This window comes from Acipenser ruthenus, chromosome 17 (assembly GCF_902713425.1).
Source record: "Acipenser ruthenus chromosome 17, fAciRut3.2 maternal haplotype, whole genome shotgun sequence".
In the NCBI taxonomy this organism is placed as follows: domain Eukaryota; kingdom Metazoa; phylum Chordata; class Actinopteri; order Acipenseriformes; family Acipenseridae; genus Acipenser; species Acipenser ruthenus.
Window position 1 is genome coordinate 12,298,648 of NC_081205.1, and position 22,957 is coordinate 12,321,604.

At 38.9% G+C, this 22,957-nt stretch overlaps 1 protein-coding gene and 12 non-coding genes across 13 annotated transcripts; 11 read left to right on the forward strand and 2 right to left on the reverse strand.

Moving 5' to 3' along the window:
• Positions 1–700: 700 nt before the first annotated feature.
• trnar-ucg (transfer RNA arginine (anticodon UCG)) lies at positions 701–773 on the forward strand. Its single transcript has one exon. It is a non-coding gene; the product is annotated as a tRNA-Arg (tRNA).
• Positions 774–2,477: 1,704 nt separating this feature from the next.
• Positions 2,478–2,549, forward strand: trnaq-cug (transfer RNA glutamine (anticodon CUG)). The gene has a single exon. It is a non-coding gene; the product is annotated as a tRNA-Gln (tRNA).
• A 336-nt stretch (positions 2,550–2,885) lies between these two features.
• On the forward strand, positions 2,886–2,958 carry trnar-ccu (transfer RNA arginine (anticodon CCU)). The gene has a single exon. It is a non-coding gene; the product is annotated as a tRNA-Arg (tRNA).
• A 682-nt stretch (positions 2,959–3,640) lies between these two features.
• trnar-ucg (transfer RNA arginine (anticodon UCG)) lies at positions 3,641–3,713 on the forward strand. Its single transcript has one exon. It is a non-coding gene; the product is annotated as a tRNA-Arg (tRNA).
• Positions 3,714–5,427: 1,714 nt separating this feature from the next.
• trnaq-cug (transfer RNA glutamine (anticodon CUG)) lies at positions 5,428–5,499 on the forward strand. Its single transcript has one exon. It is a non-coding gene; the product is annotated as a tRNA-Gln (tRNA).
• Positions 5,500–6,595: 1,096 nt separating this feature from the next.
• Positions 6,596–6,668, forward strand: trnar-ucg (transfer RNA arginine (anticodon UCG)). The gene has a single exon. It is a non-coding gene; the product is annotated as a tRNA-Arg (tRNA).
• Positions 6,669–8,372: 1,704 nt separating this feature from the next.
• trnaq-cug (transfer RNA glutamine (anticodon CUG)) lies at positions 8,373–8,444 on the forward strand. The gene has a single exon. It is a non-coding gene; the product is annotated as a tRNA-Gln (tRNA).
• Positions 8,445–8,780: 336 nt separating this feature from the next.
• On the forward strand, positions 8,781–8,853 carry trnar-ccu (transfer RNA arginine (anticodon CCU)). Its single transcript has one exon. It is a non-coding gene; the product is annotated as a tRNA-Arg (tRNA).
• A 682-nt stretch (positions 8,854–9,535) lies between these two features.
• Positions 9,536–9,608, forward strand: trnar-ucg (transfer RNA arginine (anticodon UCG)). The gene has a single exon. It is a non-coding gene; the product is annotated as a tRNA-Arg (tRNA).
• Positions 9,609–11,321: 1,713 nt separating this feature from the next.
• On the forward strand, positions 11,322–11,393 carry trnaq-cug (transfer RNA glutamine (anticodon CUG)). The gene has a single exon. It is a non-coding gene; the product is annotated as a tRNA-Gln (tRNA).
• A 1,096-nt stretch (positions 11,394–12,489) lies between these two features.
• trnar-ucg (transfer RNA arginine (anticodon UCG)) lies at positions 12,490–12,562 on the forward strand. Its single transcript has one exon. It is a non-coding gene; the product is annotated as a tRNA-Arg (tRNA).
• A 5,058-nt stretch (positions 12,563–17,620) lies between these two features.
• LOC117423779 (large ribosomal subunit protein mL62-like) lies at positions 17,621–22,105 on the reverse strand. The gene is made up of 6 exons (XM_034039972.3): positions 21,839–22,105; positions 20,376–20,412; positions 19,880–19,939; positions 19,619–19,701; positions 18,105–18,274; positions 17,621–17,771 (listed from the first exon to the last, which is right to left on the reverse strand). Exons 1-6 carry the CDS (start codon positions 22,010–22,012, stop codon positions 17,687–17,689), a joined length of 609 nt encoding a protein of 202 aa, XP_033895863.3. The 5' UTR covers positions 22,013–22,105; the 3' UTR covers positions 17,621–17,686.
• Positions 22,106–22,818: 713 nt separating this feature from the next.
• Positions 22,819–22,891, reverse strand: trnar-ccu (transfer RNA arginine (anticodon CCU)). The gene has a single exon. It is a non-coding gene; the product is annotated as a tRNA-Arg (tRNA).
• Positions 22,892–22,957: the final 66 nt, after the last annotated feature.

The window sequence follows — 22,957 nt, forward strand, 5'->3', positions numbered from 1 at the left end:
CCCATCTGGGGTGTAACGTGTATGTTTTTTTCTCACGACTGTTTTATAATAAACTTTCAGACGTTTCCCCTCTCTTCAGCTATTATTCATAAAAATGAATAAACATATATTTCAACATGGTTAGCGTCAGTAACCATTTAAACACGGTGTCTGGTAAAGGTAATTTAACTTTACCACCCTAAAGTAACGTTAACCGCAATGATTAAATAGTAACAAATAGTCCATTATATTAATTAATTTAACAGTATCTTATTAAACATTTGACAACTGAGCAAAAGCAGAGTGGCGCAGCGGAAGCGTGCTGGGCCCATAACCCAGAGGTCGATGGATCGAAACCATCCTCTGCTAGATTTTTTTTGTCAGTTTGCATTTCAGCCGCTTTTATATATATTTCATATTAACAATCACATACCGCTATGTATTGTTTATAAAACCATTACTTCACAGAAGCGTCAGTCAATTCCATTTGTGCCCTGAGTACGAGGGGCGGGGCATCACTCAGCAATAGGAAAATAACAGACAAGAGGCAGCGCCAATTGGGTAAGCACATAGCTTTAGGGTATGGGCGGGGCTACTGGCTGCTTTTTTAATTCCGTACCTCTTTGGGACTGTGGTAGTGCTGTATTTGTTTGCTTCGTTATGAACAAACTACGCTAATTATAGAGTAAAGTATTTACGTAAACGCTCTCTTTCGGTGAAAGACCGCGTGGCCTAATGGATAAGGCGTCTGACTTCGAATCAGAAGATTGAGGGTTCGAGTCCCTTCGTGGTCGGTTTTTTATTTTAGATTTTATTTATTAATTGTGTAACTTGTATTTCAGATCAAATAATACAATGTAAGTCAGTGTACATGTTTCTGCGTTTTAAAAAGTGATATAAACTCTTTTTCCTTTAGTGTTGTAAGGAAAATAATTTAACTTAAATATAGAAATATGTTCTACATCAGTGTGATCTCGTTAGAAATGTACCTAATGTATAGTCCAGTATATGTCAAATGATCAATTCCTTACGTAGATTTCTTCTATCGCAGATGAATCAACTACAAGCTGTGCAGCTTCACTATTTGCTGTACGGGACGCGTCGTGTCGCAGCACTTTTGACTGCGCAAAGTGGTCACAGCTGTTGTTCACACTTTAAATACAGATTGCATTCGCAAAATTGGATACATTTAAAGTAAATGTGCTGAGTTTGTAGCTCTTATCAAGAGGTTTTAAAAGCGACATCGTTGGTACATCCGTCTTCTCAACCAACAGGGAAACCCGAAAGGGAGAATTTCAAACATTTGTCGCACTGAGACCCTCGACTCTGACCAGAAATGATGTCGGAGTCTCAAGTCTGTACGGTAAAGTTTTGTACTCTAAAGTAACATTTAAACTTGCCAGCAGTCAAAAGCAAGTCTTTATATTATTGGTTCTGGTGTACTATTTAAAAGCTCATGTGTATGTTGATGTAGCTAAACCTACATTTGGACAACTTTCCGTGAATTCTTGTTTTTTTGCCGCACCTTGCCAGTAAAACGAACTAAAAAGTACTGCATCAAAATCATAGCCTTATAACAAACTAATTAGACCAATGTCTGATTTTATTCATGTTTTCATCGTATAGCACAGATTCATAGAGGTGTTTTTTGTTAAGCTTTCATTTCAGTTAGAAGTTAAAATATGTACCCTTTACACACCAGCTGTTAGTTAACTTTCACATTTCTTCAATGTTATTAGCAGTCAGCTCCAGTGAATATGTAATCTTACTATTGATGTTACCTGAGAAATAATCTTTTGTCGCACATCTTCAGGAATCCAATCAGCTGTTTGTATGTGGAACCGGACTTCAGCTTGTGTGTTTACTAGAACAAAATGTGAAAAATGTACTATAACACAACAGTAGCTGACTCTCTATAACCTGTGATGTTGTTGCCTGTCTAGTTAACTCTGTGGAGAATGCTTCCCCACAACAGTGCTCCTGATCACCCTGTACATTAAACATGCTTGTGAATATTTTAACAAAGACTTCCATTTCCATACCTTTATTAACATTCTGGCCCACAGGGCCACTGCTTCGACAGTAGGTAATGGTGAGGCGATCTACACAAAAACAAAAGGTGCACGTCAGTAAACATGCTTCACAATAACATGCTTTATAAAAAGTAGTAATTCAATGCAACACTATTATGTCATAGCAGTGAAGGATGGGGGATTGTGATACATTCTGAACGAAGACAAGCTTTTCCAAACTAGTCTGGACTTATTACAGTTTTTAAAGTTCTGGATTCCCGGATCCAAGTCATTGTAAACATATTCGGCTGCTTTCACAGCCCGATTAAAACCAATCTTGGACTGTGTAATGTTACCCTGTGAAAGGTAGTCCAAGATTAGTGCTAATTAAAACAATCGCAGTAGAAACGCTTACACAAACAAAAAAAAAAAGCGAATAATAAAATGATGCATTTATTACAGTAACGTGGCCAAGGCGTAAATATGGGTTCCATGGTGTAATGGTTAGCACTCTGGACTCTGAATCCAGCGATCCGAGTTCAAATCTCGGTGGGACCTTCGTTTTAGTGTATTATTATTCTTAAGTTATTAAAAAGTGTTTCGTCGAACTGACGTTTCTATCATAATAAATGCTGAGAAATTCACTGCAAAGTTGTGGGATGGCACCTTTTAGCCATAAAATCTAAAGTATAAAACCCTCAGAAATACTTTTATTTGCTTTTGTCTGCTTTTGCAACCTGTACTGAAAAGTCCGAGGTGACCGTAAAAAGCTTGCAGAGTACAGTACAGGTAAAAAGGTAAAGCGTTAATCATTTTTGGGGGGGTTACCTTCCATTCTCTATTTAGCGATAGTCAGGCACACAAATATGAGCAAGAACAGCGCTTTCTTTAGGAGCCCCAGTGGCCTAATGGATAAGGCACTGGCCTCCTAAGCCAGGGATTGTGGGTTCGAGTCCCATCTGGGGTGTAACGTGTATGTTTTTTTTTTCTCACGACTGTTTTATAATAAACTTTCCAGACGTTTCCCCTCTCTTCAGCTATTATTCATCAAAATAAATAAACATATATTTCAACATGGTTAGCGTCAGTAACCATTTAAACACGGTGTCTGGTAAAGGCAATTTAACCTTACCACCCTAAAGTAACGTTAACCGCTATGATTAAACTGTAGTCCATTATATTAATTAATTTAACAGTATCTTATTAAACATTTGACAACTGAGCAAAAGCAGAGTGGCGCAGCGGAAGCGTGCTGGGCCCATAACCCAGAGGTCGATGGATCGAAACCATCCTCTGCTAGATTTTTTTTCAGTTTGTATTTCAGCCGCTTTTATATATATTTCATATTAACAATCACATACCGCTATGTATTGTTTATAAAACCATTACTTCACAGAAGCGTCAGTCAATTCCATTTGTGCCCTGAGTACGAGGGGCGGGGCATCACTCAGCAATAGGAAAATAACAGACAAGAGGCAGCGCCAATTGGGTAAGCACATAGCTTTAGGGTATGGGCGGGGCTACTGGCTGCTTTTTTAATTCCGTACCTCTTTGGGACTGTGGTAGTGCTGTATTTGTTTGCTTCGTTATGAAAAAACTACGCTAATTATAGAGTAAAGTATTTACGAAAACGCTCTCTTTCGGTGAAAGACCGCGTGGCCTAATGGATAAGGCGTCTGACTTCGAATCAGAAGATTGAGGGTTCGAGTCCCTTCGTGGTCGGGTTTTTATTTTAGATTTTATTTATTAATTGTGTAACTTGTATTTCAGATCAAATAATACAATGTAAGTCAGTGTACATGTTTCTGCGTTTTAAAAAGTGATATAAACTCTTTTTCCTTTAGTGTGGTAAGGAAAATAATTTAACTTAAATATAGAAATATGTTCTACATCAGTGTGATCTCGTTAGAAATGTACCTAATGTATAGTCCAGTATATGTCAAATGATCAATTCCTTACGTAGATTCTTTCTATCGCAGATGAATCAACTACAAGCTGTGCAGCTTCACTATTTGCTGTACGGGACGCGTCGTGTCGCAGCACTTTTGACTGCGCAAAGTGGTCACAGCTGTTGTTCACACTTTAAATACAGATTGCATTCGCAAAATTGGATACATTTAAAGTAAATGTGCTGAGTTTGTAGCTCTTATCAAGAGGTTTTAAAAGCGACATCGTTGGTACATCCGTCCTCTCAACCAACAGGGAACCCGAAAGGGAGAATTTCAAACATTTGTCGCACTGAGACCCTCGACTCTGACCAGAAATGATGTCGGAGTCTGAAGTCTGGACGGTAAAGTTTTGTACTCTAAAGTAACATTTAAACTTGCCAGCAGTCAAAAGCAAGTCTTTATATTATTGGTTCTGGTGTACTATTTAAAAGCTCATGTGTATGTTGATGTAGCTAAACCTACATTTGGACAACTTTCCGTGAATTCTTGTTTTTTTGCCGCACCTTGCCAGTAAAACGAACTAAAAAGTACTGCATCAAAATCATAGCCTTATAACAAACTAATTAGACCAATGTCTGATTTTATTCATGTTTTCATCGTATAGCACAGATTCATAGAGGTGTTTTTTGTTAAGCTTTCATTTCAGTTAGAAGTTAAAATATGTACCCTTTACACACCAGCTGTTAGTTAACTTTCACATTTCTTCAATGTTATTAGCAGTCAGCTCCAGTGAATATGTAATCTTAGTATTGATGTTACCTGAGAAATACTCTTTTGTCGCACATCTTCAGGAATCCAATCAGCTGTTTGTATGTGGAACCGGACTTCAGCTTGTGTGTTTACTAGAACAGAATGTGAAAAATGTACTATAACACAACAGTAGCTGACTCTCTATAACCTGTGATGTTGTTGCCTGTCTAGTTAACTCTGTGGAGAATGCTTCCCCACAACAGTGCTCCTGATCACCCTGTACATTAAACATGCTTGTGAATATTTTAACAAAGACTTCCATTTCCATACCTTTATTAACATTCTGGCCTCCAGGGCCACTGCTTCGACAGTAGGTAATGGTGAGGCGATCTACACAAAAACAAAAGGTGCACGTCAGTAAACATGCTTCACAATAACATGCTTTATAAAAAGTAGTAATTCAATGCAACACTATTATGTCATAGCAGTGAAGGATGGGGGATTGTGATACAGTCTGAACGAAGACAAGCTTTTCCAAACTAGTCTGGACTTATTACAGTTTTTAAAGCTCTGGATTCCCGGATCCAAGTCATTGTAAACATATTCGGCTGCTTTCACAGCCCGATTAAAACCAATCTTGGACTGTGTAATGTTACCCTGGGAAAGGTAGTCCAAGATTAGTGCTAATTAAAACAATCGCAGTAGAAACGCTTACACACACAAAAAAAAAAAAAAAAAAAAAAGCGAATAATAAAATGATGCATTTATTACAGTAACGTGGCCAAGGCGTAAATATGGGTTCCATGGTGTAATGGTTAGCACTCTGGACTCTGAATCCAGCGATCCGAGTTCAAATCTCGGTGGGACCTTCGTTTTAGTGCATTATTATTCTTAAGTTATTAAAAAGTGTTTCATCGAACTGACGTTTCTCATTTCGTTAAATACTCTTAAATTCACTGCAAAGTTGTGGGATGGCACCTTTTAGCCATAAAATCTAAAGTATAAAACCCTCAGAAATACTTTTATTTGCTTTTGTCTGCTTTTGCAACCTGTACTGAAAAATCCGAGGTGACCGTAAAAAGCTTGCAGAGTACAGTACAGGTAAAAAGGTAAAGCGTTAATAATTTTTTTTGGGTTACCTTTCATTCTGTATTTAGCGATAGTCAGGCACACAAATATGAACAAGAATGACATTTTCTTTAGGAGCCCCAGTGGCCTAATGGATCAGGCACTGGCCTCCTAAGCCAGGGATTGTGGTTTCGAGTCCCATCTGGGGTGTAACGTGTATGTTTTTTTCTCACGACTGTTTTATAATAAACTTTCAGACGTTTCCCCTCTCTTCAGCTATTATTCATAAAAATGAATAAACATATATTTCAACATGGTTAGCGTCAGTAACCATTTAAACACGGTGTCTGGTAAAGGTAATTTAACTTTACCACCCTAAAGTAACGTTAACCGCAATGATTAAATAGTAACAAATAGTCCATTATATTAATTAATTTAACAGTATCTTATTAAACATTTGACAACTGAGCAAAAGCAGAGTGGCGCAGCGGAAGCGTGCTGGGCCCATAACCCAGAGGTCGATGGATCGAAACCATCCTCTGCTAGATTTTTTTTGTCAGTTTGCATTTCAGCCGCTTTTATATATATTTCATATTAACAATCACATACCGGTATGTATTGTTTATAAAACCATTACTTCACAGAAGCGTCAGTCAATTCCATTTGTGCCCTGAGTACGAGGGGCGGGGCATCACTCAGCAATAGGAAAATAACAGACAAGAGGCAGCGCCAATTGGGTAAGCACATAGCTTTAGGGTATGGGCGGGGCTACTGGCTGCTTTTTTAATTCCGTACCTCTTTGGGACTGTGGTAGTGCTGTATTTGTTTGCTTCGTTATGAACAAACTACGCTAATTATAGAGTAAAGTATTTACGTAAACGCTCTCTTTCGGTGAAAGACCGCGTGGCCTAATGGATAAGGCGTCTGACTTCGAATCAGAAGATTGAGGGTTCGAGTCCCTTCGTGGTCGGTTTTTTATTTTAGATTTTATTTATTAATTGTGTAACTTGTATTTCAGATCAAATAATACAATGTAAGTCAGTGTACATGTTTCTGCGTTTTAAAAAGTGATATAAACTCTTTTTCCTTTAGTGTTGTAAGGAAAATAATTTAACTTAAATATAGAAATATGTTCTACATCAGTGTGATCTCGTTAGAAATGTACCTAATGTATAGTCCAGTATATGTCAAATGATCAATTCCTTACGTAGATTTCTTCTATCGCAGATGAATCAACTACAAGCTGTGCAGCTTCACTATTTGCTGTACGGGACGCGTCGTGTCGCAGCACTTTTGACTGCGCAAAGTGGTCACAGCTGTTGTTCACACTTTAAATACAGATTGCATTCGCAAAATTGGATACATTTAAAGTAAATGTGCTGAGTTTGTAGCTCTTATCAAGAGGTTTTAAAAGCGACATCGTTGGTACATCCGTCTTCTCAACCAACAGGGAAACCCGAAAGGGAGAATTTCAAACATTTGTCGCACTGAGACCCTCGACTCTGACCAGAAATGATGTCGGAGTCTCAAGTCTGTACGGTAAAGTTTTGTACTCTAAAGTAACATTTAAACTTGCCAGCAGTCAAAAGCAAGTCTTTATATTATTGGTTCTGGTGTACTATTTAAAAGCTCATGTGTATGTTGATGTAGCTAAACCTACATTTGGACAACTTTCCGTGAATTCTTGTTTTTTTGCCGCACCTTGCCAGTAAAACGAACTAAAAAGTACTGCATCAAAATCATAGCCTTATAACAAACTAATTAGACCAATGTCTGATTTTATTCATGTTTTCATCGTATAGCACAGATTCATAGAGGTGTTTTTTGTTAAGCTTTCATTTCAGTTAGAAGTTAAAATATGTACCCTTTACACACCAGCTGTTAGTTAACTTTCACATTTCTTCAATGTTATTAGCAGTCAGCTCCAGTGAATATGTAATCTTACTATTGATGTTACCTGAGAAATAATCTTTTGTCGCACATCTTCAGGAATCCAATCAGCTGTTTGTATGTGGAACCGGACTTCAGCTTGTGTGTTTACTAGAACAAAATGTGAAAAATGTACTATAACACAACAGTAGCTGACTCTCTATAACCTGTGATGTTGTTGCCTGTCTAGTTAACTCTGTGGAGAATGCTTCCCCACAACAGTGCTCCTGATCACCCTGTACATTAAACATGCTTGTGAATATTTTAACAAAGACTTCCATTTCCATACCTTTATTAACATTCTGGCCCACAGGGCCACTGCTTCGACAGTAGGTAATGGTGAGGCGATCTACACAAAAACAAAAGGTGCACGTCAGTAAACATGCTTCACAATAACATGCTTTATAAAAAGTAGTAATTCAATGCAACACTATTATGTCATAGCAGTGAAGGATGGGGGATTGTGATACATTCTGAACGAAGACAAGCTTTTCCAAACTAGTCTGGACTTATTACAGTTTTTAAAGTTCTGGATTCCCGGATCCAAGTCATTGTAAACATATTCGGCTGCTTTCACAGCCCGATTAAAACCAATCTTGGACTGTGTAATGTTACCCTGTGAAAGGTAGTCCAAGATTAGTGCTAATTAAAACAATCGCAGTAGAAACGCTTACACAAACAAAAAAAAAAAGCGAATAATAAAATGATGCATTTATTACAGTAACGTGGCCAAGGCGTAAATATGGGTTCCATGGTGTAATGGTTAGCACTCTGGACTCTGAATCCAGCGATCCGAGTTCAAATCTCGGTGGGACCTTCGTTTTAGTGTATTATTATTCTTAAGTTATTAAAAAGTGTTTCGTCGAACTGACGTTTCTATCATAATAAATGCTGAGAAATTCACTGCAAAGTTGTGGGATGGCACCTTTTAGCCATAAAATCTAAAGTATAAAACCCTCAGAAATACTTTTATTTGCTTTTGTCTGCTTTTGCAACCTGTACTGAAAAGTCCGAGGTGACCGTAAAAAGCTTGCAGAGTACAGTACAGGTAAAAAGGTAAAGCGTTAATCATTTTTGGGGGGGTTACCTTCCATTCTCTATTTAGCGATAGTCAGGCACACAAATATGAGCAAGAACAGCGCTTTCTTTAGGAGCCCCAGTGGCCTAATGGATAAGGCACTGGCCTCCTAAGCCAGGGATTGTGGGTTCGAGTCCCATCTGGGGTGTAACGTGTATGTTTTTTTTTTCTCACGACTGTTTTATAATAAACTTTCCAGACGTTTCCCCTCTCTTCAGCTATTATTCATCAAAATAAATAAACATATATTTCAACATGGTTAGCGTCAGTAACCATTTAAACACGGTGTCTGGTAAAGGCAATTTAACCTTACCACCCTAAAGTAACGTTAACCGCTATGATTAAACTGTAGTCCATTATATTAATTAATTTAACAGTATCTTATTAAACATTTGACAACTGAGCAAAAGCAGAGTGGCGCAGCGGAAGCGTGCTGGGCCCATAACCCAGAGGTCGATGGATCGAAACCATCCTCTGCTAGATTTTTTTTCAGTTTGTATTTCAGCCGCTTTTATATATATTTCATATTAACAATCACATACCGCTATGTATTGTTTATAAAACCATTACTTCACAGAAGCGTCAGTCAATTCCATTTGTGCCCTGAGTACGAGGGGCGGGGCATCACTCAGCAATAGGAAAATAACAGACAAGAGGCAGCGCCAATTGGGTAAGCACATAGCTTTAGGGTATGGGCGGGGCTACTGGCTGCTTTTTTAATTCCGTACCTCTTTGGGACTGTGGTAGTGCTGTATTTGTTTGCTTCGTTATGAACAAACTACGCTAATTATAGAGTAAAGTATTTACGAAAACGCTCTCTTTCGGTGAAAGACCGCGTGGCCTAATGGATAAGGCGTCTGACTTCGAATCAGAAGATTGAGGGTTCGAGTCCCTTCGTGGTCGGTTTTTTATTTTAGATTTTATTTATTAATTGTGTAACTTGTATTTCAGATCAAATAATACAATGTAAGTCAGTGTACATGTTTCTGCGTTTTAAAAAGTGATATAAACTCTTTTTCCTTTAGTGTGGTAAGGAAAATAATTTAACTTAAATATAGAAATATGTTCTACATCAGTGTGATCTCGTTAGAAATGTACCTAATGTATAGTCCAGTATATGTCAAATGATCAATTCCTTACGTAGATTCTTTCTATCGCAGATGAATCAACTACAAGCTGTGCAGCTTCACTATTTGCTGTACGGGACGCGTCGTGTCGCAGCACTTTTGACTGCGCAAAGTGGTCACAGCTGTTGTTCACACTTTAAATACAGATTGCATTCGCAAAATTGGATACATTTAAAGTAAATGTGCTGAGTTTGTAGCTCTTATCAAGAGGTTTTAAAAGCGACATCGTTGGTACATCCGTCCTCTCAACCAACAGGGAACCCGAAAGGGAGAATTTCAAACATTTGTCGCACTGAGACCCTCGACTCTGACCAGAAATGATGTCGGAGTCTGAAGTCTGGACGGTAAAGTTTTGTACTCTAAAGTAACATTTAAACTTGCCAGCAGTCAAAAGCAAGTCTTTATATTATTGGTTCTGGTGTACTATTTAAAAGCTCATGTGTATGTTGATGTAGCTAAACCTACATTTGGACAACTTTCCGTGAATTCTTGTTTTTTTGCCGCACCTTGCCAGTAAAACGAACTAAAAAGTACTGCATCAAAATCATAGCCTTATAACAAACTAATTAGACCAATGTCTGATTTTATTCATGTTTTCATCGTATAGCACAGATTCATAGAGGTGTTTTTTGTTAAGCTTTCATTTCAGTTAGAAGTTAAAATATGTACCCTTTACACACCAGCTGTTAGTTAACTTTCACATTTCTTCAATGTTATTAGCAGTCAGCTCCAGTGAATATGTAATCTTAGTATTGATGTTACCTGAGAAATACTCTTTTGTCGCACATCTTCAGGAATCCAATCAGCTGTTTGTATGTGGAACCGGACTTCAGCTTGTGTGTTTACTAGAACAGAATGTGAAAAATGTACTATAACACAACAGTAGCTGACTCTCTATAACCTGTGATGTTGTTGCCTGTCTAGTTAACTCTGTGGAGAATGCTTCCCCACAACAGTGCTCCTGATCACCCTGTACATTAAACATGCTTGTGAATATTTTAACAAAGACTTCCATTTCCATACCTTTATTAACATTCTGGCCTCCAGGGCCACTGCTTCGACAGTAGGTAATGGTGAGGCGATCTACACAAAAACAAAAGGTGCACGTCAGTAAACATGCTTCACAATAACATGCTTTATAAAAAGTAGTAATTCAATGCAACACTATTATGTCATAGCAGTGAAGGATGGGGGATTGTGATACAGTCTGAACGAAGACAAGCTTTTCCAAACTAGTCTGGACTTATTACAGTTTTTAAAGCTCTGGATTCCCGGATCCAAGTCATTGTAAACATATTCGGCTGCTTTCACAGCCCGATTAAAACCAATCTTGGACTGTGTAATGTTACCCTGGGAAAGGTAGTCCAAGATTAGTGCTAATTAAAACAATCGCAGTAGAAACGCTTACACACACAAAAAAAAAAAAAAAAAAAAAGCGAATAATAAAATGATGCATTTATTACAGTAACGTGGCCAAGGCGTAAATATGGGTTCCATGGTGTAATGGTTAGCACTCTGGACTCTGAATCCAGCGATCCGAGTTCAAATCTCGGTGGGACCTTCGTTTTAGTGCATTATTATTCTTAAGTTATTAAAAAGTGTTTCATCGAACTGACGTTTCTCATTTCGTTAAATACTCTTAAATTCACTGCAAAGTTGTGGGATGGCACCTTTTAGCCATAAAATCTAAAGTATAAAACCCTCAGAAATACTTTTATTTGCTTTTGTCTGCTTTTGCAACCTGTACTGAAAAATCCGAGGTGACCGTAAAAAGCTTGCAGAGTACAGTACAGGTAAAAAGGTAAAGCGTTAATAATTTTTTTTGGGTTACCTTTCATTCTGTATTTAGCGATAGTCAGGCACACAAATATGAACAAGAATGACATTTTCTTTAGGAGCCCCAGTGGCCTAATGGATCAGGCACTGGCCTCCTAAGCCAGGGATTGTGGTTTCGAGTCCCATCTGGGGTGTAACGTGTATGTTTTTTTCTCACGACTGTTTTATAATAAACTTTCAGACGTTTCCCCTCTCTTCAGCTATTATTCATAAAAATGAATAAACATATATTTCAACATGGTTAGCGTCAGTAACCATTTAAACACGGTGTCTGGTAAAGGTAATTTAACTTTACCACCCTAAAGTAACGTTAACCGCAATGATTAAATAGTAACAAATAGTCCATTATATTAATTAATTTAACAGTATCTTATTAAACATTTGACAACTGAGCAAAAGCAGAGTGGCGCAGCGGAAGCGTGCTGGGCCCATAACCCAGAGGTCGATGGATCGAAACCATCCTCTGCTAGATTTTTTTTGTCAGTTTGCATTTCAGCCGCTTTTATATATATTTCATATTAACAATCACATACCGGTATGTATTGTTTATAAAACCATTACTTCACAGAAGCGTCAGTCAATTCCATTTGTGCCCTGAGTACGAGGGGCGGGGCATCACTCAGCAATAGGAAAATAACAGACAAGAGGCAGCGCCAATTGGGTAAGCACATAGCTTTAGGGTATGGGCGGGGCTACTGGCTGCTTTTTTAATTCCGTACCTCTTTGGGACTGTGGTAGTGCTGTATTTGTTTGCTTCGTTATGAACAAACTACGCTAATTATAGAGTAAAGTATTTACGTAAACGCTATCTTTCGGTGAAAGACCGCGTGGCCTAATGGATAAGGCGTATGACTTCGAATCAGAAGATTGAGGGTTCGAGTCCCTTCGTGGTTGTTTTTTTTTATTTTAGATTTTATTTATTAATTGTGTAACTTGTATTTCAGATCAAATAATACAATGTATGTCAGTGTACATGTTTCTGCGTTTTAAAAAGTGATATAAACTCTTTTTCCTTTAGTGTGGTAAGGAAAATAATTTAACTTAAATATAGAAATATGTTCTACATCAGTGTGATCTCGTTAGAAATGTACCTAATGTATAGTCCAGTATATGTCAAATGATCAATTCCTTACGTAGATTCCTTCTATCGCAGATGAATCAACTACAAGCTGTGCAGCTTCACTATTTGCTGTACGGGACGCGTCGTGTCGCAGCACTTTTGACTGCGCAAAGTGGTCACAGCTGTTGTTCACACTTAAAATACAGATTGCATTCGCAAAATTGGATACATTTACATTTAAAGTAAATGTGCTGTTTGTACCTCTTATCAAGAGGTTTTAAAAGCGACATCGTTGGTACATCCGTCCTCTCAACCAACAGGGAACCCGAAAGGGAGAATTTCAAACATTTGTCACACTGAGACCCTCGACTCTTACCAGAAATGATGTCGGAGTCTGAAGTCTGTACGGTAAAGTTTTGTACTCTAAAGTAACATTTAAACTTGCCAGCAGTCAAAAGCAAGTCTTTATATTATTGGTTCTGGTGTACTATTTAAAAGCTCTTGTGTATGTTGATGTAGCTAAACCTACATTTGGACAACTTTCCGTGAATTCTTGTTTTTTTTGCCGCACCTTGCCAGTAAAATGAACTAAAAAGTACTGCATCAAAATCATAGCCTTATAACAAACTAATTAGACCAATGTCTGATTTTATTCATGTTTTCATCGTATAGCACAGATTCATAGAGGTGTTTTTTGTTAAGCTTTCATTTCAGTTAGAAGTTAAAATATTTACCCTTTGCAGGGATATGGAGGAATGCAGTACAGTGTGCAGAGAGCTGATGCAGGCAGGGATATGGAGGAATGCAGTACAGTGTGCAGAGAGCTGATTCAGGCAGGGATATGAAGGAATGCAGTACAGTGTGCAGAGATCTGATTCAGGCAGGAATATGGAGGAATGCAGTACCGTGTGCAGAGCTGATTTAGGAAGCAATATGGAGGAATGCAGTATAGTGTGCAGAGAGCTGATTCAGGCAGGGACATTGAGGAATGCAGTACCGTGTGCAGAGAGCTGATTCAGGCAGGGATATGGAGGAATGCAGTACAGTGTGCAGAGCTGATTCAGGCAGGGATATGGAGGAATGCAGTACAGTGTGCAGAGCTGATTCAGGCAGGGATATGGAGGAATGCAGTACAGTGTGCAGAGCTGATTCAGGCAGGGATATGGAGGAATGCAGTACAGTGTGCAGAGCTGATTCAGGTAGGGATATGGAGGAATGCAGTATAGTGTGCACAGGGCTGACTCAGGCAGGGATATAGAGGAATGCAGTACAGTGTGCAGAGAGCTGATTCAGGCAGGGATATGGAGGAATGCAGTGCAGTGTGCAGAGAGCTGATTCATACAGGGATATGGAGGAATGCAGTACAATGTGCAGAGCTGATTCTGGGAGGGATATGGAGGAATGCAGTACAGTGTGCAGAGCTGATTCAGGCAGCGATATGGAGAAATGCAGTACAATGTGCAGAGATCTGATTCAGGCAGGGATATGGAGGAATGCAGTACAATGTGCAGAGAGCTGATTCAGGCTGGGACATGGAGGAATGCAGTACAGTGTGCAGAGTTGATTCAGGCAGGGATATGGAGGAATGCAGTACTGTGTGCAGAGCTGATTCAGGCAGGAAAATAGAGGAATACAGTACAGTGCAGAGCTGATTCAGGCAGCGATATGGAGGAATGCAGTACAATGTGCAGAGAGCTGATTCAGGCGGGGACATGGAGGAATGCAGTACAGTGTGCAGAGCTGTTTTAGGAAGCAATATGGTGGAATGCAGTACAGTGTGCAGAGAGCTGATTCAGACAGGGATATGGAGGAATGCAGTACCGTGTGCAGAGAGCTGATTCAGACAGGGATATGAAGGAATGCATTACCGTGTACAGAGAGCTGATTCATGCAGGGATATGGAGGAAGGCAGTACAGTGAGTAGAGAGCGGATTCAGGCAGGGATATGGAGGAATGCAGTACAGTGTGCAGAGAGCTGATTCAGGCAGGGATATGAAGGAATGCATTACCGTGTACAGAGAGCTGATTCATGCAGGGATATGGAGGAAGGCAGTACAGTGAGCAGAGAGCGGATTCAGGCAGGGATATGGAGAAATGCAGTACAGTGTGCAGAGAGCTGATTCAAGCAGGGATATGGAGGAATCCAGTACAGTGTGCAGAGAGCTGATTCATACAGGGATATGGAGGAATGCAGTACCGTGTGCAGAGATCTGATTCAGACAGGGATATGGAGGAATGCAGTACAGTGTGCAGAGAGCGGATTCAGACAGGGATATGGAGGAATGCAGTACAGTGTGCAAATATCTGATTCAGGCAGGGATATGAAGGAATGCAGTACAGTGTGCAGAGAGCGGATTCAGACAGGGATATGGAGGAATGCAGTACAGTGTGCAGAGCTGATTCATTCAGGGATATGGAGGAATGCAGTAAAATGTGAAGAGCTGATTCGGGGAGGGATATGGAGGAATGCAGTAAAATGTGAAGAGCTGATTCAGGTAGGGATATGGAGGAATGCAGTACAGTGTGCAGAGCTGATTCAGGCAGGGATATTGAGGAATGCAGTACAGTGTGCAGTGCTGACTCAGGCAGGCATATGGAGAAATGCAGTACAGTGTGCAGTGAGCTGATTCAGGCAGGGATATGGAGGAATGCAGTACAGTGTGCAGAGAACTGATTCAGGCAGGGATATGGAGGAATGCAGTACAGTGTGCACAGAGTTGACTCAGGCAGGGATATGGAGGAATGCAGTACAGTGTGCAGAGAGCTGACCCAGGCTGGGAAATGGAGGAATGTAATACAGTGTGCAGGGAGCTGATTCAGGCACTTGGTTGATGGCAGGTGCTTCTGTCTGGCTCTGATTCCTTCAGGAAATTTGGAAATCAGCAGGAAGTTTATTTCTATGAATGTTCCACAATCTAGAGAATGCATACCATAGTTTATTTCTTGGCCAACCAATTTATCTTTTTTCATTTATATATTTTGGAAAAGTTCTTTTCTGTAAATTCATATTCACGCTTTTAAAAATATTAAGTTTCTGCTTGGTTCACACCAATACTACTGTGGTTAGCCGCTGCCATGGTGTATCGCCCCCTTGTGGAAAATATCTGAAGTTCTTCACCGCTGCCTAGATCGAACTAAGGAGATCAAGAATCCACCAAATTGTCTAAAATATAACCTAAACGTATCAAATTAAAACAGCAGCAGTAGAAACGCTTACAAAAAATAGAATAATAATAAAATGATGTATTTATTACAGTTAAGTGGCCGACACATAAATATGGTTTCCATGGTGTAATGGTTATCACTCATGACTTTCAATCCTGTGATCTGAGTTCAAATCCCCGTAGGACAATCATTTTAGCATTATTATTCTTAAGATATTAAAAAGTGTTTCATCGAGCTGACGTTTCTATAAGAACATAAGAACATAAGAAAGTTTACAAACGAGAGGAGGCCATTCAGCCCATCTTGCTCGTTTGGTTGTTAGTAGCTTAATGATCCCAGAATCTCATCAAGCAGCTTCTTGAAGCATCCCAGGGTGTCAGCTTCAACAACATTACAGGGGAGTTTGTGCCACACCCTCACAATTCTCTGTGTAAAAAATGCGCGTCCTATTTTCTGTTCTGAATGCCCCTTTATCTCATCTCCATTTGTGAGCCCTGGTCCTTGTTTCTTTTTTCAGGTCAAATAAGTCCCCTGGGTTGACATTGTCTATACCTTTTAGGATTTTGAATGTTTGAATCAGATCGCCGCGTAGTCTTCTTTGTTCAAGACTGTATAGATTCAATTCTTTTAGCCTGTCTGCATACGACATGCCTTTTAAACCCGGGATAATTTTGGTTGCTCTTCTTTGCACTCTTTCTAGAGCAGCAATATCATTTTTGTAACGAGGTGACCAGAACTGAACACAATATTCTAGGTGAGGTCTTACTAATGCATTGCAGAGTTTTAACATTACTTCCCTTGATTTAAATTCAACACTTCTCACAATATATCCGAGCATCTTGTTAGCCTTTTTTATAGCTTCCCCACATTGTCTAGATGAAGACATTTCTGAGTCAACATAAACTCCTAGGTCTTTTTCATAGTTCCCTTCTTCAATTTCACTATCTCCCATATGATATTTATAATGCACATTTTTATTGCCCGCATGCAATACTTTACACTTTTCTCTATTAAATTTCATTTGCCATGTGTCTGCCCAATTCTGAATGCTGTCTATATCATTTTGAATGACCTTTGCTGCTTCAACAGTGTTTGCCACTCCTCCTATTTTTGTGTCGTCTGCAAATTTAACTTTTTGTTTGCTTACTATACCAGAATCTAAATCATTAATGTAGATCAGGAATAGCAGAGGACTTAATACTGATCCCTGTGGTACACCACTGGTTACCTCGCTCCATTTTGAGTTTCACATGGAGTTATATGGTAATCTTGGGTATTGGTGAAGGCGTGGTTGAGCTTTAATGTACACTTCCAATTTCCCTTTGCTAAAATAAATCCCTTTGAGAACGAAAACCAGCGGTCCAGAGAAGCTGCTTATCTGCCTTTTGTACGCATTAAAAAAATGTGAAACATGCACTCAGTTTACCATTACCATGTCAGGAGGCTACTTTGACACTGCTCAGCAAACAAGTAACCTAACTTTCCAACACCACAACCATTGTAAACACACAGCAATGTGCAGATGTATTTTAAGATGTTAATTTACAGTCCACTGTGCCAGCCAGTATTTTAGAGTCATACTGATCATGCCTCTTTCAACTGATCAACTCTTACACATGTGGTACATCCGAGTAACTATTTAGAAAACTATTCATAACTTCCAGTTACCCAACCCAGCAAAACCAGCCGACAAATTAAAATAAACGAGGAACAAACAACACTTTGTACAAGTCATTCATTTATTCTTTACAGATTGCTTCAATGCAGCCAGCCTTCATATCCTGGCATCACCTTCAATCAAACTCCTCGCGTCGGCTTCGCTTCACTGCAGTGTGCATTTTCTTTTGCTGCAGGCGTTCTCGGTTCATTTTGTCTATCCTGAAAAGAGAAACAATGTTAATTTGCTCTGGAGGCAAATTGTAAGGTTACGGCATCTCTGATCAAATAGTTTGTAAACATGAAGACAACTGGATATGGGAAAATGAGCATGAAGCTAATATCTGTTATCATCCAAAATCCAAGAAGTGACGCCAATATCACAACCCTCTTAGAGCAGATTGCGGTTAGATTGTTTGCTACGGGAAGGATCAGCATCTGAAATAGTATAATTGAGGGCTAGTGCATTGCTGTGTCGTGGTACAAGGTAATGCTCCCAGTTTTAAATGAGCTCTTGGCAGCCCTGATCAGATCCTGGTGTCACAGGAAGATTACCTGTAGCGTCGGAGAGCCACGTCTTCTTGGGAAGGCAGCTTGTGTTTCACGCTGGCAGCAGCGATCATGTCTCGGATCTTCTGCAAACAGTCAGACAGATTGCGCATCTGGTACCGGCTCACTTCCGAGGTGACGATCAGCTCCCCACTTCTGTTTATTCGGTTTGTATGCTGAGATGCAAAATAAATAAATAAAAACATAACTAACAGGGTTTTAACAGCCAGTTCTGAGGCCTGACCTATTACATGTAGTGCTCAAAACAGTAGAACATATTAAAGTCCCTGATATTTATTTACTTACAAAAAAAAAAAGTTCACACACCTCCTCAATTTTGTAAATGTTCCAGTGTCACGCAGCTGTGTACTATGTCACGCTGCTATCCCCTGATGTATGCAATTCATGGTATTTTTTTGTAAGTAAAACTAAGGCTACGATTTTGTCACAGAGGTCATGGAAATCCTGAAAATCGTGAATTTGAATGTAGTCTTGGACGCCTGAAAATGGATGTGAAACACATTTGATGAGGCACTTCCTTTATTTCCGTTAAAAAATGTACTGAAAATACTAATCTGTGTAGGTCAGCGAATGAGATAACTGAGCGAGCAAGTATGTAAATGGGTGACAGCTAAAAGAAAAACAATTGTGAGAGCTGTTTTCTGTAAAGAAAGAACAACAATGCATCGGAGAACAGAAGTTTTCCAACTTAGAGGCTCTTTTTACAACATTCTATTTCCGAATCGCGGAAAACGCGAAATCCTGGTTCACTTTTCTATCGCAGATGAATCAATTACAAGCTGTGCAGCTTCACTATTTGCTGTACGGGACGCGTCGTGTCGCAGCACTTTTGACTGCGCAAAGTGGTCACAGCTGTTGTTCACACTTTAAATACAGATTGCATTCGCAAAATTGGATACATTTACATTTAAAGTAAATGTGCTGAGTTTGTACCTCTTATCAAGAGGTTTTAAAAGCGACATCGTTGGTACATCCGTCCTCTCAACCAACAGGGAAACCCGAAAGGGAGAATTTCAAACATTTGTCACACTGAGACCCTCGACTCTGACCAGAAATAATGTCGGAGTCTGAAGTCTGTACGGTAAAGTTTTGTACTCTAAAGTAACATTTAAACTTGCCAGCAGTCAAAAGCAAGTCTTTATAATATTGGTTCTGGTGTACTATTTAAAAGCTCTTGTGTATGTTGATGTAGCTAAACCTACATTTGGACAACTTTCCGTGAATTCTTGTTTTTTTGCCACACCTTGCCAGTAAAATGAACTAAAAAGTACTGCATCAAAATCATAGCCTTATAACAAACTAATTAGACCAATGTCTGATTTTATTAGTGTTTTCCTCGTATAGCACAGATTCATAGAGGTGTTTCTTGTTAAGCTTTCATTTCAGTTACAAGTTACAATATTTACCCTTTACACACCAGCTGTTAGTTAAGTTTCACATTTCTTCAATGTTATTAGCAGTCAGCTCCAGTGAATATGTAATCTTAGTATTGATGTTACCTGAGAAATAATCTTTTGTCGCACATCTTCAGGAATCCAATCAGCTGTTTGTATGTGGAACCGGACTTCAGCTTTTGTGTTTACTAGAACAGAATGTGAAAAATGTACTATAACACAACAGTAGCTGACTCTCTATAACCTGTGATGTTGTTGCCTGTCTAGTTAACTCTGTGGAGAATGCTTCCCCACAACAGTGCTCCTGATCACCCTGTACATTAAACATGCTTGTGAATATTTTAACAAAGACTTCCATTTCCATACCTTTATTAACATTCTGGCCTCCAGGGCCACTGCTTCGACAGTAGGTAATGGTGAGGCGATCTACACAAAAACAAAAGGTGCACGTCAGTAAACATGCTTCACAATAACATGCTTTATAAAAAGTAGTAATTCAATGCAACACTATTATGTCATAGCAGTGAAGGATGGGGGATTGTGATACAGTCTGAACGAAGACAAGCTTTTCCAAGCCCGATTAAAACCAATCTTGGACTGTGTAATGTTACCCTGGGTAAGGTAGTCCAAGATTACTGCTAATCTGGGAGTGTGATACCAGATAATTAAGGGTTTCTGTTGGTTTGACTGAAAGTTTATATAGAAAAAACAACAGGAGCAATAAAGACAAACACCTGGTTTTGAGTATTTCCAGAACTGTCAAATTGCATTTTTCCAATTATAAAGATTTTTAAAAATAAGAAATAGGACAGAAATATCTTTTCAAGGGTCATGTGGGTGTTTGAGTTAACAGAACACCTACCTACAGGTATATCACTGTTAGTCTGCTGTCCTCCACCCTGAAAACAAAAGCAAAAAAGTTGACAATTAAAAACATGGAATGTCAATAACATACATATCTACACACTACTGTAGAGGTCAGCATGCATCCTGTTCTTACCATCTGAAAGTAAAACAGCATCTTTATAAATGTTACAGTGGGACTAATAGACAAGTGGCCCATCATACCAGTTATTTATATGTATGTACAGTCAAAAATAAGTCTTTTCGATGTCCGTACGCTTCTGAGTGTGATCAAAGTTGTGTACGTACCACTATATGTAAGAACATAAGAAAGTTTACAAACGAGAGGAGGCCATTCAGCCCATCTTGCTCGTTTGGTTGTTAGTAGCTTATTGATCCCAGAATCTGATCAAGCAGCTTCTTGAAGGATCCCAGGGTGTCAGCTTCAACAACATTTCAGGGGAGTTTGTTCCACACCCTCACAATTCTGTGTGTAAAAAAAGCGTGTCCTATTTTCTGTTCTGAATGCCCCTTTATCTAATCTCCATCTGTAACCCCTGGTCCCTTTGGTCAACATTGTCAATACCTTTTAGAATTCTGAATGCTTGAATCAAATCACTGTGTCGTCTCTTTATTCAAGACTGAATAAATTCAATTATTTTTAGCCTGTCTGCATACGACATGCCTTTTAAACCCAGGATAATTCTGGTCGCTCTTCTTTGCACTCTTTCTAGAGCTGCAATAGCCTTTTTGTAGCGAGGTGACCAGAAGTGAACACAATATTCTACATGGTCTTCCTAATGTCTTGTACAGTTTTAACATTACTTCCCTTGATTTAAATTCAACACTTCTCACAATATATCCGTGCATTTTGTTGGCCTTTTTTATAGCTTCCCCACATTGTATAGATGAAGACATTTCTGAGTCAAAATAAACTCCTAGATATTTTTCATAGGTTCCTCCTTCAATTTAAGTATCTCCCATACGGTATTTAAAATGCACATTTTTATTGCCTGCATGCGGTACCTTACACATTTCTCTACTAAATGTCATTTGCCATGTGTCTGCCCAGTTCCGAATGCTATAGATCATTTTGAATGACCTTTGCTGCTGCAACAGTGTCTGCCACTCCTCCTATTTTTGTGTCGTCTGCAAAATTTAACGAGTTTGCTTACTATACCAGAATCTAAATCATTAATGTAGATTAGGAATAGCAGAGGACCTAATACTGATCCCTGTGGTACACCACTGGTTACCTGGCTCCATTTTGAAGCTTCTCCTCTAATCAGTACTTTCTGTTTTCTAAATGTGTTTCACAAATTATATTATATGCAGATACAATATTATTTTACAATAGTAACGCAGTGTCTGAGACGTCAGTTTGGGCAGTTATTGTAATTGATTATGTACGAGAGCAATACATTAACAGGAAAACATGGCTTCAGGCATACACAGTTTGTCCTTAATTACACGACTACTAACCACAGCTCTGCTCCCGTAGTTGAAACTCGAATTTGGATAGATTTTCTCTAAACTATAAGCGCTTCTGAATTCGTTTCCTGTATTCCCGTGAAGAAATCCAGCCTGGATCTGAAGAGTTCCTAAACGAAACCGTGAGGCACACACAGACACCCTTCGGAGCATGGAGGCTGCCATCTTGAATGGATATGTTGTTTTTTGTTTTCACCACAGTTTATTTCTGTTTGCGGCAATGTGCTGCTCAGAGACACGGCTCGGTTGGTATGGAGATAAACCCCGCTCTAATCATAATACCGAAGTCTGCTTCGTCGTGTGATGAACCGTATGGAGGATATTTTATATGGAGGATACTGCATGCCAAAATTTTAATTAAATAAATCAATGAATAAATAAATAAATATCGAAATAAATGAATAAATACATATCGAAATAAATAAATGAATCCATCGACATTTATTTATTAATTTATTTATTTTTAATTTTGGCATAAAATATATCCTCCATATTTATCTACATCACATTTTATTGTTATAATTGAACAAATAATAAATACTGCTAACTAAATGAAAATAGCAGAGGATGGTTTCGATCCATCGACCTCTGGGTTATGGGCCCAGCACGCTTCCGCTGCGCCACTCTGCTGCACATTCAAACACAGCTTGTATTAGTTATATAGGTATTTCAGGAATGTAAACGACAATACTGGTCTAGCTTCATTGTGGTAGTTTAACAAGAAAACGAACTGAGAATTTTGTATTATCTAATGCAGTCGTTAATACCAAAAATAAGCGACGGCCGATAAAAATATTTAAAAAAATATCTGCACGTATAGCCATGTAAAATGGGTCTCAATGCGAATATGCCGTTTTAGTTTATAAATTATTTCACTCATAATTACGATGAAAAAGCACTGGAATAAACAATGAAATATAATACAGCTGTGAAAAAATAATAGGGTTAATTAAAAAAAAAAAAAAACTTTTCACCCCAGATGGGACTCGAACCCACAATCCCTGGCTTAGGAGGCCAGTGCCTTATCCATTAGGCCACTGGGGCTGATACAACCACAGTACCGCAATACGCATTCATATACTAGAAAACACATACTAAAACAATAACCAA